A 15202-nucleotide genomic window follows, 5' to 3' on the forward strand; every position below is an offset into this window, starting at 1 on the left:
AAGCAAAGAGAATGTGACCAAAAAATTTGCATGAAGGAGAGAGGAGATATTTTAGGCTATATAAATTATTAGATGTAATCTGATTTCTAGTCTTGTCTAGTCTATTCTGTTTTATGTCTTGCAAACAAACTTACTGTAAATTTCTTGTAGAGTTCATAAGTAAGCAGAGGGTTGGGCAGCTCTCTGAAGTACAGCTTACATAAAGAGCCAACACAGTGGATATCCTGAAGATACACTTCTTTAGTGAGGTCAGGACAGACCTCGGAGCAAAACTCCTGTCTGAATGTACACAGAGAATGTCATATACAGTGGGGTTCAAATGTCTGTATTGAAAATCTGGGATTAAAAACCTTTTTACAAATAAATTTAAACTGAAAACTAAGAAAAACTAGACTATAGTGTAAAACGATTACAAAATATTTAAGATTCTGCACAATTTCTAGGTCACTAAATATGTAAATTTGTGAAGTTGACCAACTCCTTATTAGATAGGGTCAGATTGCCTTGCTTCTATTAAAGCATACAAGATGCTCATTGAAACATTCTCAAAACATGAGTGGATAGCATGCATCATCAGGTTTTGATAAATTTGGAGTCCATGCCGGCTCCAGTGTATGTTGTAATTAAAGCAAAAGGGGGACATACAAAATACTAAGAAATTCTAAGGTTCCTACTGTATCATTACCCACAAATAATTGATTATATTAATGCTGTAAGCAATGCTTTACCAAACAAATTCAAGTAATATATAAAATAATTTCCACCATGCAACAAAACTGACAGTATGAAGTAGTGAGTCTAGTAATTTGCCAACCTGAGTCTCTGAATGTTAGAGGTGATTCCTGAGAGTCTGTAGATTCCATCCACAATCCCATGTTCCTCTATGAACTCTGCACAAGTTTTCAGAACCTGAGGAACTGGACAAATAACAGGACAAATTCTCAAAGTAATTCAGATATAGCACACAACCAAAGGCTTAATTTATCAAAGGAATTGTTCACCCAAAATTGAAAACTATGTCACTATTTACTCACCCTCATACCATTACAAACCTGTATGACTTTCTTAATTCTGTGGAATACAAAATAAGATATTTTGAAAATTTTCACACTGATCATTTCCATACAATGAAAGAGTATAGTGGCCAGGACTGTCAAGTTACAAAAAGGACAAATAAGTACCATAAAAGTATTATAAAATAGTCCAAGTCTTCTGAAGCCATCCAATAACATGTGAGGAACAGACCAAAATTGAAGTCGTTATTTACTCAAAACCTTGGCCTCCACCGTAACTATCAAATATCACTTGCACTTCCACATATTTAGACTCAATCAGGCAAGAGACACACAAGAACCAGAAATATCTTTGACATCAAACCATGCCACAAGGCATTTTCACAAAGCAAGTTCTAATAGAAACATGAATAAGATAAGATTTGAGAGTTAAGGCCAAAGAATACTTCGGTTGACCGCGCTGCTGATCGGAACGCACACAGTATGCGTGACACAAATTTCATCATCAGCACAGTCAGCGCGTACTGTCCACAAACGGCCCAGATTCTCTCAATACGTGGACAGTCCTCATCTGTGCCCATCGTCTGCGCATGCAGCTGTCATAGACTGTAATAAAAAAGTATCACAAAGCAGTCGTAGTGTGCATGCGTTGAACGCGCGTTAGCTCGCGGTTTAAAAAGGATACTTTGAAAGGCAACGTGGTCGACCAGGCATGATCCGATACAGAGCGCAGAAAAAATAATTATACCTGGGCATTTATGGTGGAGGGAAGGGATTTTCAGTAAATAACTTATTAAATTTCAGTCTGTGCCTCACACAAAGCTATTGTTTGACCTTAGAGGACTTATAATACAGGCCTAGCACACAAGTTGTGTAGCTGAGACCAAGTGGCACAGCAAGGAGCTAGTGCGATTTTAGATGTTGAGTTGGGCTGGCTGTGTTGGTTAGAATACCGAAGCAAGAGAAGGAATAACATAGACCAGGTTTATTGATACAAACATGTTTATAGGCAGTATTTCCATAACATGTGGAGTCAGGCTGAATCTGAGTACATAACTGAATGATCTTCAATCCAATGCTAAATGTTGGTGCAGATCTCTTTGTCCTGAGTCTCTTTATGTTATGTCATATGGATGAGCATGTATATTTGTAGATGATGGTATGGTTTTCTCTCTAGACGCACACAACTCTAAACACTCCAAGAGAACATAATGACAGTGACAGGGCAAAGAGATCCTGATCGCTCTAACTGAACACCCAGCACAGCCGTCAGTCACAAAAAACTCAATGCGCAGAGCGCTCTCAAGTACTTCTTCCAACACAGAGCTCACTGTCACTGCTCACTGTGTAAAAAATAGTCAGCTGGACTGTGCGAAACTGGTCTACACCAGTCTGCCAGAGTTTCTCAACATTGTTCATTAGCTCTGTTGTCTGCGTTTAAACAGTCATTAGGGGAATTGACGTGGGCCTGACATCCACTGGATGAAGTCAGCTGGACCCAACAGCTGGGAGTTTTCCAACTGCCAGTCCACCTGGAGAGCCAAACCTTACTGGCTTGATAGGGGTAAGTAGGTGAGGGTGATCAGCCCCTATCAGCATCAGTGGCTTAACCTGCTCAGATAGCTAGAGAAGGAGGGACACCAGGTGTCAGTAACTTCTCTGCAAACTGGCGAGCGGATACAAGTGAATGAATGAATGAACATTACATTTACATAGCGCTTTTCTGACACTACACTCAAAGCACTTTACACAGTGAACAGGGGACTCTTCTCAACCACCACCAGTGCGCAGCAACCACCTGGATGATGCGACGGCAGCCTTGGTGCGCCAGTACGCTCACCACACACCATCTATTGGTGGAGAGGAGAGAGTAGAGTTACTGAGCCAATTCACGTATGGGGATTATTAGCAGGCCATGATTTATTAGGGCCAGTGGGGTAATTTGGCCAGGATACTGGGGTTACACCCTTACTCTATTCGAGAAGTGTCCTGGGATTTCATGGGAATTCATGATCTTGAAAAAAGAATGGGTGTAATTTGATGTTATCGCAAATTTTTGCTGTTAATTTTAAATATTTGAAAATATTTTGTGTGAATTCACCTCCAAAAAATTCAGGTTGTGAAATTGAAGTTTTTATTATTCAAGTGGTGGATTTCAGGTTGTGAAATTCAGGTCTCAACGTTCAGGTTGTTGAATACGGGTTGAAAAATTCAGGTGGTAAAATCTGAGGATGACATCCGGGAATGCAAGGAAGAGCAAGATACCTGTTAGGTGAAGGATCCACCTAACCAGTGCTCCAGTTCCAGTTCCAGTGCTTTGCGATTGTCCAAGAGAGAGATGGATTACATCGACGCTCGTTTGCTTTTCCTGGTGAATTTTGCCACCTGAAGTTTTCAACCCGTATTCAACAACCTGAATTTTTGAACAAAATTTTTTAAGATATTTCAAATTAATAGCAAATATTTTTGATGACATCAAATTACATCCAGTCATTTTTCAAGATCATGAATTTGGAGTTTTTTTCAAATTCAAGTTCTGGTGATATAAAAATGACACCATACTGCCCCTTCCTGTATGTTTTGGCAATCTGCGAGCAGCACACAGTGCTGTGTGCAGAGACAGCTAATGTTGGGTGCTACATCTTCGTTCAGATTCACGTATGGCACTTGTTGTCCGTTCCACTCTGTATAAAGGCCAAGTTAATGAAACCCAAGGTAAGATGTGCCCCTTTGCCTTATATACACTCTCAAATAATAATAATAATAATAATAATAATAAAATAAAATTACATGGTCACTGGGTTGGTACCCTCAAGGGGACCTTTTCTGTACCTCTAGTTAAGATTGGCACATTGACGATCCTTGCTGTAATCTTAACTTGTTTTTGGTACATAATTGTACCCTAAGGACCTATTGTGTGCCTTTAGAGATACATTTATATGTTTTGTTCCTCTGGGAACAAAACGCATACCTTTTTGCCTTCTCAAGAGTACAAATATGTACCCAAAACAAGGGTACCTCCCCAGTGAAATTCTTGTACCTTAAATAGTACCTTTTTTTCTGAGAGAGTAGTCTACATACATTAATATTTGATGTATATTTTGTTTTCATTTTAACATGCCTACACGCTTATGTCACGTAAGAGGAACTCGATCCTCTCAAGAACATGCATTAGAAAGCGGCCAGAAGTAAACAATTATAGTGAAGGACTTAAATGCTGATATGTTTCTCACCCTAAGCCATCAAATAACTTTAGAAGACATTAATTTAACCACTGGAGTCATATGGACTACCTTTTTACTATGACAGTCTCAGTTTTTGGAGCTTTAAAGTGCTGATCACCATTCACTTTTGTTGTGAGGACCTACAGAGCTGAGATATTCTTCTAGTCAAGTCAAGCTCTTTATTGTCATTGTGCAAGTACAACAAAATTATTGTCTTCCACTGGTTGTTGCATACATTTAGAAAAGAGAGTAGAGATAATAATAAAAAAATAAAAAAACAGGGATCTAAGAAATACAACTTTTTTTTTTTTTTTTTTTTGTGTTCAGCAGACGAAAGAAAGTCAGACATCTGGGTGAGTAAATGATGAGAGTGTTTTCATTTTTGGTTGAACTATACCTTTAACTACCCAGAAACTAAAAAGAAAACCTACAAATACTGGAGATTTGTGGAGCAGTTTATTCCAAATATTTTCCATGTTTGCTACAATTCTTTACAATTTGGTCTAAATGCAAATACTATACTGAGTATTATACATTGTTACAAAATGTATAAGGAATATATTTACTAATGTATATGTTCATTGTATAGTAAACTTATCTACATAACTGTTCCCTCTTTAGATGGCGTGTTTCATGTTGACTACAGCACTGTCATCCCATTCTTCCATTATCCTGTCAGGCAGTTTATTGTGGGGAAGGTGGTCCAGGGCAGGAAGTTAAAAATGGTTTGTTTGTTTCAGAGGAAACCTGACACACCCAGGCCTTGCAGCTGGTATTACTTATGACACTTCCTCTGATTCTAAAAGGCCTTTGGAAAGTTCCCACCCAACTTCATCACTTCCTAAACATACCTTCATGATAGTTTAAGTCTTGTAATCTTTTGATTTGTTAATATTATATTATATTGAAAGTAAACGGAACATTATCATTATGGGCTACATTTTCCATTTTCCTCTGATTATTTATTTATCTTTTATAGTAATACACTAATAATCTTTAAGCAAATCACAGTAAAATTAATTTTATAACCTTGATTTTACTGTACTAAAAACAGCTTTACTTGTCAGCTATTAGGATTAAAATTGAGGAAATGAATCACTTGGTCACTCATTCTTTATCCTTAAGAGAAATTACACACAAAGATGTAAGAAAAGTGTATTATGATGTTATATTTGTTATGATGTTTATATGTGTTTTTACTTGCTTTATCTGTTTTTTATTTTTTAATTTGCAGAAATGTTGAAGACATTAAGGCCAAAGTATTACTAAAGTGACAGCAAACATTTTTTTTTATTGTTCTATGAAATTCCTTCTAAATATAATTACCTGTTGCTTTTTCTGCTTTCAATGGAATTTCTGGACCAAAAGTGAAATTTTACTATGAGTACCATAATATACAGTATATCTTGTGTTTTGTTATTATTATTATTGCATGAAATGTATACATTTTATTTATTTATTTATTGGTTATTTTACTGGTTATGCAGTTTTTTAATTTAATTATATTAGTGTAATAGTTTTTTTCTGCCTTTTTTGATAGCAACAGTTTAGAGAGAATAGGAAATGATGGAAACAAGAGAGGAGGAATGGGATCTGGAAATGATGTGAGCCAATCTTGAACTTGCATCGCCCACATGCTGAATATATCAAAGCTTTGTACTAACCACTAGGCTACAGATCTAATCTTATTCTGCCAAAAGTAATTTTAGAGTTGAGATTTCAGCTACGTTTTGCTTTTGAAACATTTGATATCACCCTAATCCGGAACTTGTTTGAAACTTTGACTCTATTCTTCCAAAGATACCAACTCAAAGACTTTGTAGTACACTTCTTGCTTGGTAGATGTGGACAGGTCAATACAGAGTAGGGTATATACAGTATAAGCTTAAGACTTATGCTATATAACTGAATATTGAATATTGCACATAAATTACCAAGCACTTTACTGGGTCATTATCAGTGTTAAACAGAACTCTCTCTCTCTCTCTCTCTCTCTCTCTCTCTCTCTATATATATATATATATATACACACACACACAATACAGTACAATATTACATCAGTACACCTACTTTTGCTTCAAGGTAAATTAATGTTACTAACTTAAGTTTATTAATTTAACATTAATTTATTTACATATTGATTCAGATCATAGTAGAGGTGACTGTAGCTAAATAGTTCACAGTACTATAGTGAGTATGCTATAGAAATGTTATGAACAGTTCTGTTCATTTAAAATAATCTTACACTTTGCCAGAATTCATTCCCGCCTATGTAAGAATAATGTCCACTTAATTTTTACCACTTAACTGAAAACCGCAGAGTTCACGGAAATCTCTCATTCATGCATACTCATGGGACGTTCTGTAAAGCTCGTCAGTTCAGCTTAGTGTAGGGGCAGTTGTGTTTTGGTGAATCATGTTTCAGTTATCATCATGTATTTTGTCATATACTGTATATTGTATATTGTGTTGTATCCAGCACTAACCAGCATAAACCAGCCAGGGCAAGCATGGAAATTTGTGGTGGTGTAAGGAGGACATGCCAAAGGGGTAATGCTTTCACCATATCACTGCTTTAAGGGGATCTCTACAACTCAGCATGATTGTTGTAATGCTAGATTATACTTCAGACATTTCTACCAAACATAAATCCACTTTAAGAACAGATTATGATCTAGAATTATTCTTTTAACAACTCAAACATAACATTAAACCCCATTTACAAACCATTTTACAGTGACATATTTCCAAGTGAAAAAGGATGTTCATCAATCAGAAAATGTAGAGCAGGTCTTTATTTATTTCCATCGGGAATTGATTGGATTGGAAATTTTTATACCAGAATTAAGCCAGATCTGAATGTGAATTTGCTAAAACAAGTCCTAAAGTCAGTGAAAAAGGAAAGTTGTCTATAGAGAAAGAGCAGATTATTACATTTTGATAAAAGATTTCAATAACACAATTTTCCCAAAAGAATTACAGCAAATAGCATTGAGGCAGTTTCAAATGTTTTGAAATCAAAATATGGAGAAATCATAGGGCCCTATAAAGGCTTCTTGGCTGTTTTGTAATGAACAGGGAATGAAAACAAATAGTTGTTCTTTTTAGCTAGTTCTGAGCAGAAACTGTATATTTTGTTCCAGTTCTGGCCTTTTGCTGCAAACTTTCAAACTGTAACCAGTTAGAACAAAATTAAGGAACAAATAAAAACATTTTTTTTTTTAAATGACATTACCCTGTGATAAGGGTGGGTGATATACCAGTTGTGTTACCAGATCTCTCAAGAAAAAAAGGACCTGATCTGGAAAAACAATCTCAAAATAAGTGACTTGCCTCAACCAAAATAAGTGAAATTATCAGCATCATAACAAGCATAGTATACAATAGCCTGTGTGTATATATATATATATATAAAGCATATTTTCAATAAATGTATTCTCTCCTGCATGCATGCACACACTGCTTGCGCATGTTTGGACTACACATCATCTTATATGTGCCAAATTATTTTATTTTAAACATTTAATAATTATTTAATAATTTTATTTTAAGTATTAGTTTTAATTACAGATCTGCTTCTTGGTCAGAGCTCAGCAGCATCAGTTGAAAGGAAAAACTTCATTCCTTTTTGTTCCTTGGAACGTTTTCAGACCCTGGTTATGAATACATAAACAAATAAATAATTGATATGATTTGTCATCATTATTAATCATGAATCATGATAAATCTTGTTTAACAATAAAATGTCTATAAATCATTGGATATTTCTCTTAGTTAAAAGGTCAAAAGAGAACACCTTAAAGTGTGTTGTTTAGCCTAACTTAGAAAACTAATTATTTTACTGTTGTTGTTGTTTTGAGTAACAATCTCTTCAAAGAATTTACAGTAATTCTGACTGCCAAGATGAACAAAACATGTGAGCATACAGGCTCTAAAACAAAAGACCATTTCACAATTACAGGCTTCACAATTACAGCTTTTTCCTATAAAAAAAACCCAAAAATTGAGTTACAGTGAGGTACTTACAATGGAAGTGAATGGGGGCAATTTTTGGAGGGTTTAAAGTCAGAAATGTGAAACGTAAAATTTTATAAAAGCACACATAATTTATAGTAAACTAGTGTATTATTCGAGCTGTAAAGTTGTTTAAATCGTTGTTTTGCGGCAGACTACTAAATTACAGAGATTACAGGATTAAAGGCGCTTTGTCGTCATGGCAACGAAGTTGAAAAATTGGAAATAACTTTACACAGAAAGAGTTAGTAAGTGATTTTATCACACTAAAATCATGTCACCATGCATATTGTTTACATGTTGTGGCTATACTTTTGAAACAGTGTGTATTTTAACGTTTACTGTTTGGTCCTATTGACTCCCATCGTAAGTGCCTCACTATAACCAAGATGTTTTTTGTTGTTGTTTTTTTTCTCTTGAGAGATCTGGTTACACTGCAACTAGTATATCACTCACCCTTAGCACAGAGTAATGTCATTTTTAAGAAGAACATTATTAATCGTTCTTAAATTTCAATCTAACCGGTTACCAATTGGAAAGGTTGCAGCAGAAGGCCGGAACTGGAACGAAAAATACAGTTTCTGCTCAGAACGAACCAAAATGAAAAACATTTTGTTTTCAGTCCCTGTTCATAACAAACCATCAAAGAAGCCTTTGTAGGGTCCTATGACTTCTGCGAAGTAGAAAAAAAAAAAGACATTTAAAACTGCGATCTGCTGTAATTCTTTAGGAAAACCTGTGTTGTTGAAATATTTTATCAAAATTTAATAATTTGCTCTTTCTCTAAAACAACTTTACTTTTTCACTGACATCAGGCTCTACAAACTACTGGATAATGTTAACCAATAGCCAAAAAGCTATTTAGGACTTGAAAATTATAGGATAATGAAATTTCATAAACAGTAAGTTGCCATTTAACAGAAGCAGTGTTTTAAATCTAGCCTCCTCCTTTTCCGCATCCTCTTCCTCTCAACATTTCCTTTGCTCTTTATTTTCTTTTAAAGCTCTGTGTTTTATTTCTTTGGTCAATCAAAGCTGGTCACAACCAGCCAGGCTAGAATCGTATTGGGATTTATTTTCGAAACACCCTACATTTCAGCTCGAGGATTCACTTTGAAAACAGTATCTTCTGTTTCAATAAGAAAATGAGCGAAATTGGGTGTTGGTTTATTTCATGTAGCTAATGTTTATGTAGAGGCCCAGGCTGGTGCGCTAGTGTGGGTTTATAATAAAATAAACTTATTATGACTGTTGGGGCTTTGAAGAAAGGGCAGCCTGTTATAGGAAAGAGTGTGGAAAGAGGAATTTACCGTCTTGTCCTGAATTCTGCAGATGTGCAGTCAAGTCACAGCCGAATGCATTTTCAGTTCCTTTCCTTTTGGACTTCAGCTTGGCAGCCTTATTCTTCATCAGACTTCAGTTATCCAGATCAGTGCAAATACACCTTAGAATCAACCATTGGCCCCACGGCACATGGGATGGGAAGGGGGAAGTTTTGATCAGAAATGTACAAAAAAGAAAAACCCCAAATCATGAAGTCCACAGTGTCAAACAAAAGAATCATCCACTCACATCTTGACTGAGGCACCAAAAGAGCTGGTGTGGGAGAAGAATTCTGGAGCTCGGTACACGCCCAACGTCACTTCATCATCAGGGTTTCTCCTCCCTCTTGCCCTTGTACAGACCGAGAAATGAGACGAGTAGAATCTGAGAGGAAAGTTACAACACAATGCTTGCCCAGAGAGCAAATGTATCTCTGGAAGCTTAGCAGAAATGCGGCTCAAATGAGATGATTTCCTGTTGTTTTCCCTTTTCCACTTCCTTTCTTACTGTTTTCCACTCCTCTTCATATTCCAACCATTCTCAGATGCCTTTCTGTGAGAATGTATCCAGTCTCTGTCTGTCTGTCTGTCTATCTATCTGTTTTTCAGTCCATGTTCAGGAGGTCAACAGGGTGGTGTTGAGAGGAGGCTTGAAATGTCAGAACTTTTTGCAAAAGGGAGGGCAGAGAAGCGAGGGGAGGGGAGAGCTTTTCCTCCTCCGGTTCGGACATTACTGAACCCCTTTACCCAACCCCCCACTCAGCTTTCTCTCTTCCTCCCTCTTTTTTTCCCTTTTTTGTAGTCATGGCTTCAACAGGAAATCTGCTCTCTGCCTTCCAGAATGCTTCCAGAATACACAATTTCCTTTACAGGGAACCTTGTACGGAGAACAAAAACAGACAAAGAGAAGGAAGTTGAGGAGAGAGAAAGAAAGAGAGAGAGAGAGAGACAGAAACACAGAGAGGGGGCATAAAGTGTTGGAGAACAGTAGAGACCAGATGAGAAGGGGAAAGAAAACATGAATCCCGTTAACTACGGCTTGTTAACCATTTACTTGAACTGTACACACTTTTATGTCACAGGGGTTGATATTTATTAAATGAACAGATTTCAATTTTTTTTTCTTTTTGGTATATATAAGGTCACATTATGGTGTCCACAACAGTGGACAGATGTTTAAAAACTATTTTAAACCCAACATCAATTTAATATGGTGACATAGATTCAATAAGAGATGTATCAAGTAAATCTGGAAAATGTAACATTAACTTCAATTGTCACAGACAGATGTGTAGCCCACTCAAACTCTATTTTGAGGGGGGGAAATGAGAATGATTATATTCTTGTTCTGAGGTAAAAACACAAAAACAACAATGCCACCAACAAGACTGCATCATGTAATTCATGCAACTTTTTGGAAACTTTGTACCATACCTTCATTTATTTTCACGACTTTTTAGCAGAGTTTGGTGAGTTACTCAAAGTAATCCACTACAAATTAGCAATAATTTTTTCTAAAAATTGTAATCAGATTACTTTACTGATCCCTTCATTTACTTCTAGGTTATTTTCTAAAACACTTTTTCGCTCAATGATAAAGCAATATCACACGTGCAAGAGTGCTGTATGGACCTACGTGCTGATTTAGGGCCATACCGCATGACTGCGAGTGTGATATTGCTTTATACAACAGTTCAAAAAACAAGTAAATAAAAAAATTAGGAAAAACTAAGGACTGTCACAAAAAAAAAAAAAAAAAAAAAAAAAAAAAAACACATTTAGAACTAGTAACAACGGCTTGGGCTGCTTCTAACAAGTCATTGGAGAAACAAGGATGTGTGTGTGTGGTGTTTGAGAGAAAGAAAGAGAGCAAGAGAGAGAAAGAGAGAGAGAGAGAGAGAGAGAGAGAGAGAGCGAGAGAGAGAGAGAGAGAGCAATTGAGCTTGTGCGATTACCTGCGTCTGTTGTGAGATTTGCGATTCCCAAGCAGTAGTGTAGTGTTAGTCAGCTTGCTGAAAATAATATAATTCTGGTCCAATACATCATATTTTCTCTTGGTAAAAATAGCCATCCGAGCCGATGCGCAAGAGTCATTCACTATAGAAACCGTTCTGTCCTCCGCCATGTTGAATATTAACATCTTCTTCCAGTGCAGAAACTCTGGTAAAAGGTATGCGCATTGACTATGTGTTTGATTACTCCATCTGTTGTGTCTCTCAGCTGTGATAAGCCTTAATGCTGAAGCTGTTAGTTTAACTATATTTTCTAGGTGTAGTAGTGTAGTAGTAGTCCAAGTGATCATGGGGAAGGAGACAATGCAGATGACTTCAAAGAAACCGCTCACTGACTGATGTGCACTGACTTAATGCACGTCAAACTTAACTGGCTCATAACACATAAAAAAAAGTCTGTTGTCGCCACCTGCTGGCTAAAATCTTTAATCTCACAGTGCTGTTCTTACACTTTAGCTTAGATCAGCATGAATACTCGGCGAGTGATACAAACAGTGAAGCCTCCAAGTGCTGATGTCCTGAGAAATCAGTACTCATGAAACGTCTCTCATCGAACCAGATTCGAGGACCAAAACTAACTGTTGTATAGACCATTTCAAGAATGTAAACAAAAACAAGGGAATTAGAAAAGTCCAGACGTATTTCTGGGTCCTTTCATCAAGGACCCAGAAATACTTTTTCAAGGCAAGTCAGTCCACTCGGCGGCCGTTTTTGGAAGGTTCTTTGGCAGTTTGACAGCTATTTTTCTATTTAAACAAGTGGCATGAAAGTGCAGCTCCTATCTACTTGAATGGGGAAAGACTGAAATCTCCAAAACAGTTGGTCAAGATTACGATAAAAGAACATATTTCAGATAAGTAGTAAAATCTGACAACACTGTGAGGCTTCACTCGAACGGTCCGGCTTCCCTGGACCTCGGCACTTGAGGAGAACAGCAGCCCAGCATCCTAGCCTGGTGGCCGCAACGCGTGCTACAAATCGCACCGGGGTTCCGGGGTGCGGGTCTGGCGATGCATCTAACTCGCACCGGACCCCCCTCACTCTGTTCCTGGACCTGGAAAGACGCCAGCAAGTAGAAACTGGTCTCCCGAGGAGAGGCATGCTCGGTATTTAAAGGCAGCAGTGATGAGGCTCTTCATTGGGATCATGTGAGCACAGGAAACGATGATCCACAGGAAGGGCATATAATTCCGTCACAACTGGTATAATAAATTGTGTTTCTTTACCTCAGATTATGTTATAAACGCAATTATACCATCTTGTATAGCTAATGCGCATGCATGTTCTCAAGTTGATTGACAGGCAATTTCTGTATCTAAAAGGTGACTGGCTATTTTACCTGTAAGGTGGGTTGACCGTTGGCTGCCATTGGGCGTTCCAATTTCTCCCATTCGTTTTAATAGAAGTGGCCCGTCTCTGCTAAATAGTCTCTGTTTTGACAAGCAGGAAATGTTCATGGAACAATAACGTCACTTGACGTCACCAACGAACAGTCCTTGAAATGGTCTATACATTTTTTTTTAAATCTATTTTTTCTGCTTGTTCATTGTCGCACACAAGACATACAACACCACAAGTTTCTCCATTACAATGACTTATTAGTGACTTTTTAGCAGTCAGGTAAATGCAAACGGACATATATTTGGACATAATTCATGTTTTAAATCTATTCTACATTAACAAAAAAACAATTAATATTAGAAATATGTGTAACCCTAGCATTGCACTTAAATATAATTAAACTGTAATCGGATTACAAGAAATTAAAAATGTAATGCGTTATACTACCTTTTTGACAAAGTAATTTGAGTACAGTAACTAATTAATTTGTAATAGGATTCCCCAACACTGCTTTTCAAATGCCATTAATGTGTACATTTTATTGTTTGACCCAGTCCAAGACCCAGAATTTCAGTCTTAAAATAGGAAAAGTCATCATGAAAATATGAATAGTCTTTTTAAAACTATGATAATATAAACATAGAGTGAAATAAACAATTTAAATGTTATTGTGTAAAAATAATTAAACATTTTCTACACTTATTATGACTGTCCCTCAGTTGTGGCATCATTTCCACCAAGACCAACAATTTTTTCACTGAAAAGTTTTTGAGAAGTGTACAACAGTGTCAGTAAAGAGCATGCTTGATATGAAATATGATATAATGTGATGTGGGAAAAAAAAAAATGTGAATAAAATCAAGGTAAATATCACTTGTAAACAGAATATTTTTTATATCTATTCAAGATAATTGTGTGAAATTTTGTTAAATATACTTATTTGGCTAAAGTAATGTGAACTTTATTATTTAAGTTGTTAACTAGTGTAACAGTATAAGGATGGACAAGGAGGAGGTGGGAACCGGCTGAACAGTCGATGTAAAATTTTATGATATAAATTAACTTAACAACATAAAACATAAATGAACAGACACATGCAGCGCGGCCACGTGCATCTCTCTCTCAAACTGGCGCCCCCGACTCACCTCTATCCCCCTCCCGGCTGATTAGCCTGATTCAGGGCTGGCCGTGTGCCCCACCCTCCTCCTCTTCACAACTAGTTACAAGTAAACTTAACTCATCTGTGATTAAAGTATCATTGTTTTTATTTAATTATTTAAATTGAGATAAAGAAGATGATAGAGAAGATGGTGTTGGCGGACACTGAGTGTGTGTGAAACCAGCAAAAATATAATTGTCTAGTAGCCTTTTTTTTTTTTTATGCTGCACTTTATACCTAGTGAGACTTAATTTAAAAAGAAACTTTCAAACCAAGTAGCTTCCTATTGGTCAACACGGCAATTTTGCCTGTAAAAGTTCCCCAAACTTGAACTCAAGGCGAAATCTGCACGAGGAAATGCTTTACCACTGGAAGTCCATTGCGCAAAATTCACAATCGTGTGGATTTCTGTTGAGATGACTGTATTTCACCCGCAGAATTTTGCAGCGTGAAGGTATGTGTTACCGCTCCTTTAACCTCATGCGACCCTGCGTCCTTCTGCGTGGACATTGTGTTTTGGCCTCGCTATTCACAACGCATAATTTTAATTAATTTAAACCGACTGATCTCAGTTCAGAAGGCTCTTCTAGGCTGTCAGTAAAGGGTTAAAATGTAGACATACGGGGTCATGTGAAAAAACAACATGGCGGCGAACATAGCAGACTTTGTCTTTGGGAGAAACGGCAACAAAATTACATCTGGTAAGAAACCTCATTTTTACATTGAAACCTGTTTGAATCAAAAGATTAGTCTCTAGTTTCATCCAATATGCCATTTTTAATTTTTTTTATTTGAGCGATTTATCGTGAAACAGCACACTGTTAAACACAATGACCACAATAGTGGACAATAGCGCTAGTTTTTCCATTAGAAACCCTATATTTACTGTGCAATTTCACATCACTTTGAGAGGTTTTATATGGAGTTAGGATGAAAATAAGGTGCATTTCAAACTGTTCTGAGACCAGTACAGACAGACAGCACACTGGAGGTTAGGTCATTCACTAAATAGAGAGCAAGGGGACATCCCATAGCTTTCAATGCAGCCAAGTGCATTCACTCCTAAAATCCGACCAAAAGTTCAGTTTCAGGCTGCAGATGATGTTTGCACCACTCA

The 15202-nt window shown here is 36.9% G+C and overlaps 1 protein-coding gene across 2 annotated transcripts in view; it reads right to left on the minus strand.

Annotated features, from left to right (window-relative positions):
* The window catches only part of LOC127435458 (rho GTPase-activating protein 31-like), a 43031-nt gene extending 32717 nt beyond the window's left edge, over positions 1 to 10314 (minus strand). The window contains exons 1-5 of one of the 2 annotated variants that reach the window (XM_051688977.1): positions 10082 to 10314; positions 9824 to 9925; positions 9562 to 9695; positions 815 to 917; positions 135 to 279 (exon numbers count right to left, since the gene is read on the minus strand). In XM_051688977.1, coding sequence (XP_051544937.1) covers positions 135 to 279; positions 815 to 917; positions 9562 to 9661 — 348 coding nt within the window. In that variant the 5' untranslated portion in view covers positions 9662 to 9695; positions 9824 to 9925; positions 10082 to 10314. Of the gene's footprint in view, positions 1 to 134; positions 280 to 814; positions 918 to 9561 lie in introns of both variants that reach the window. The other variant, XM_051688988.1, reaches the window with a different exon arrangement.
* Positions 10315 to 15202: the final 4888 nt, after the last annotated feature.

Source organism: Myxocyprinus asiaticus, chromosome 4, assembly GCF_019703515.2.
Source record: "Myxocyprinus asiaticus isolate MX2 ecotype Aquarium Trade chromosome 4, UBuf_Myxa_2, whole genome shotgun sequence".
In the NCBI taxonomy this organism is placed as follows: domain Eukaryota; kingdom Metazoa; phylum Chordata; class Actinopteri; order Cypriniformes; family Catostomidae; genus Myxocyprinus; species Myxocyprinus asiaticus.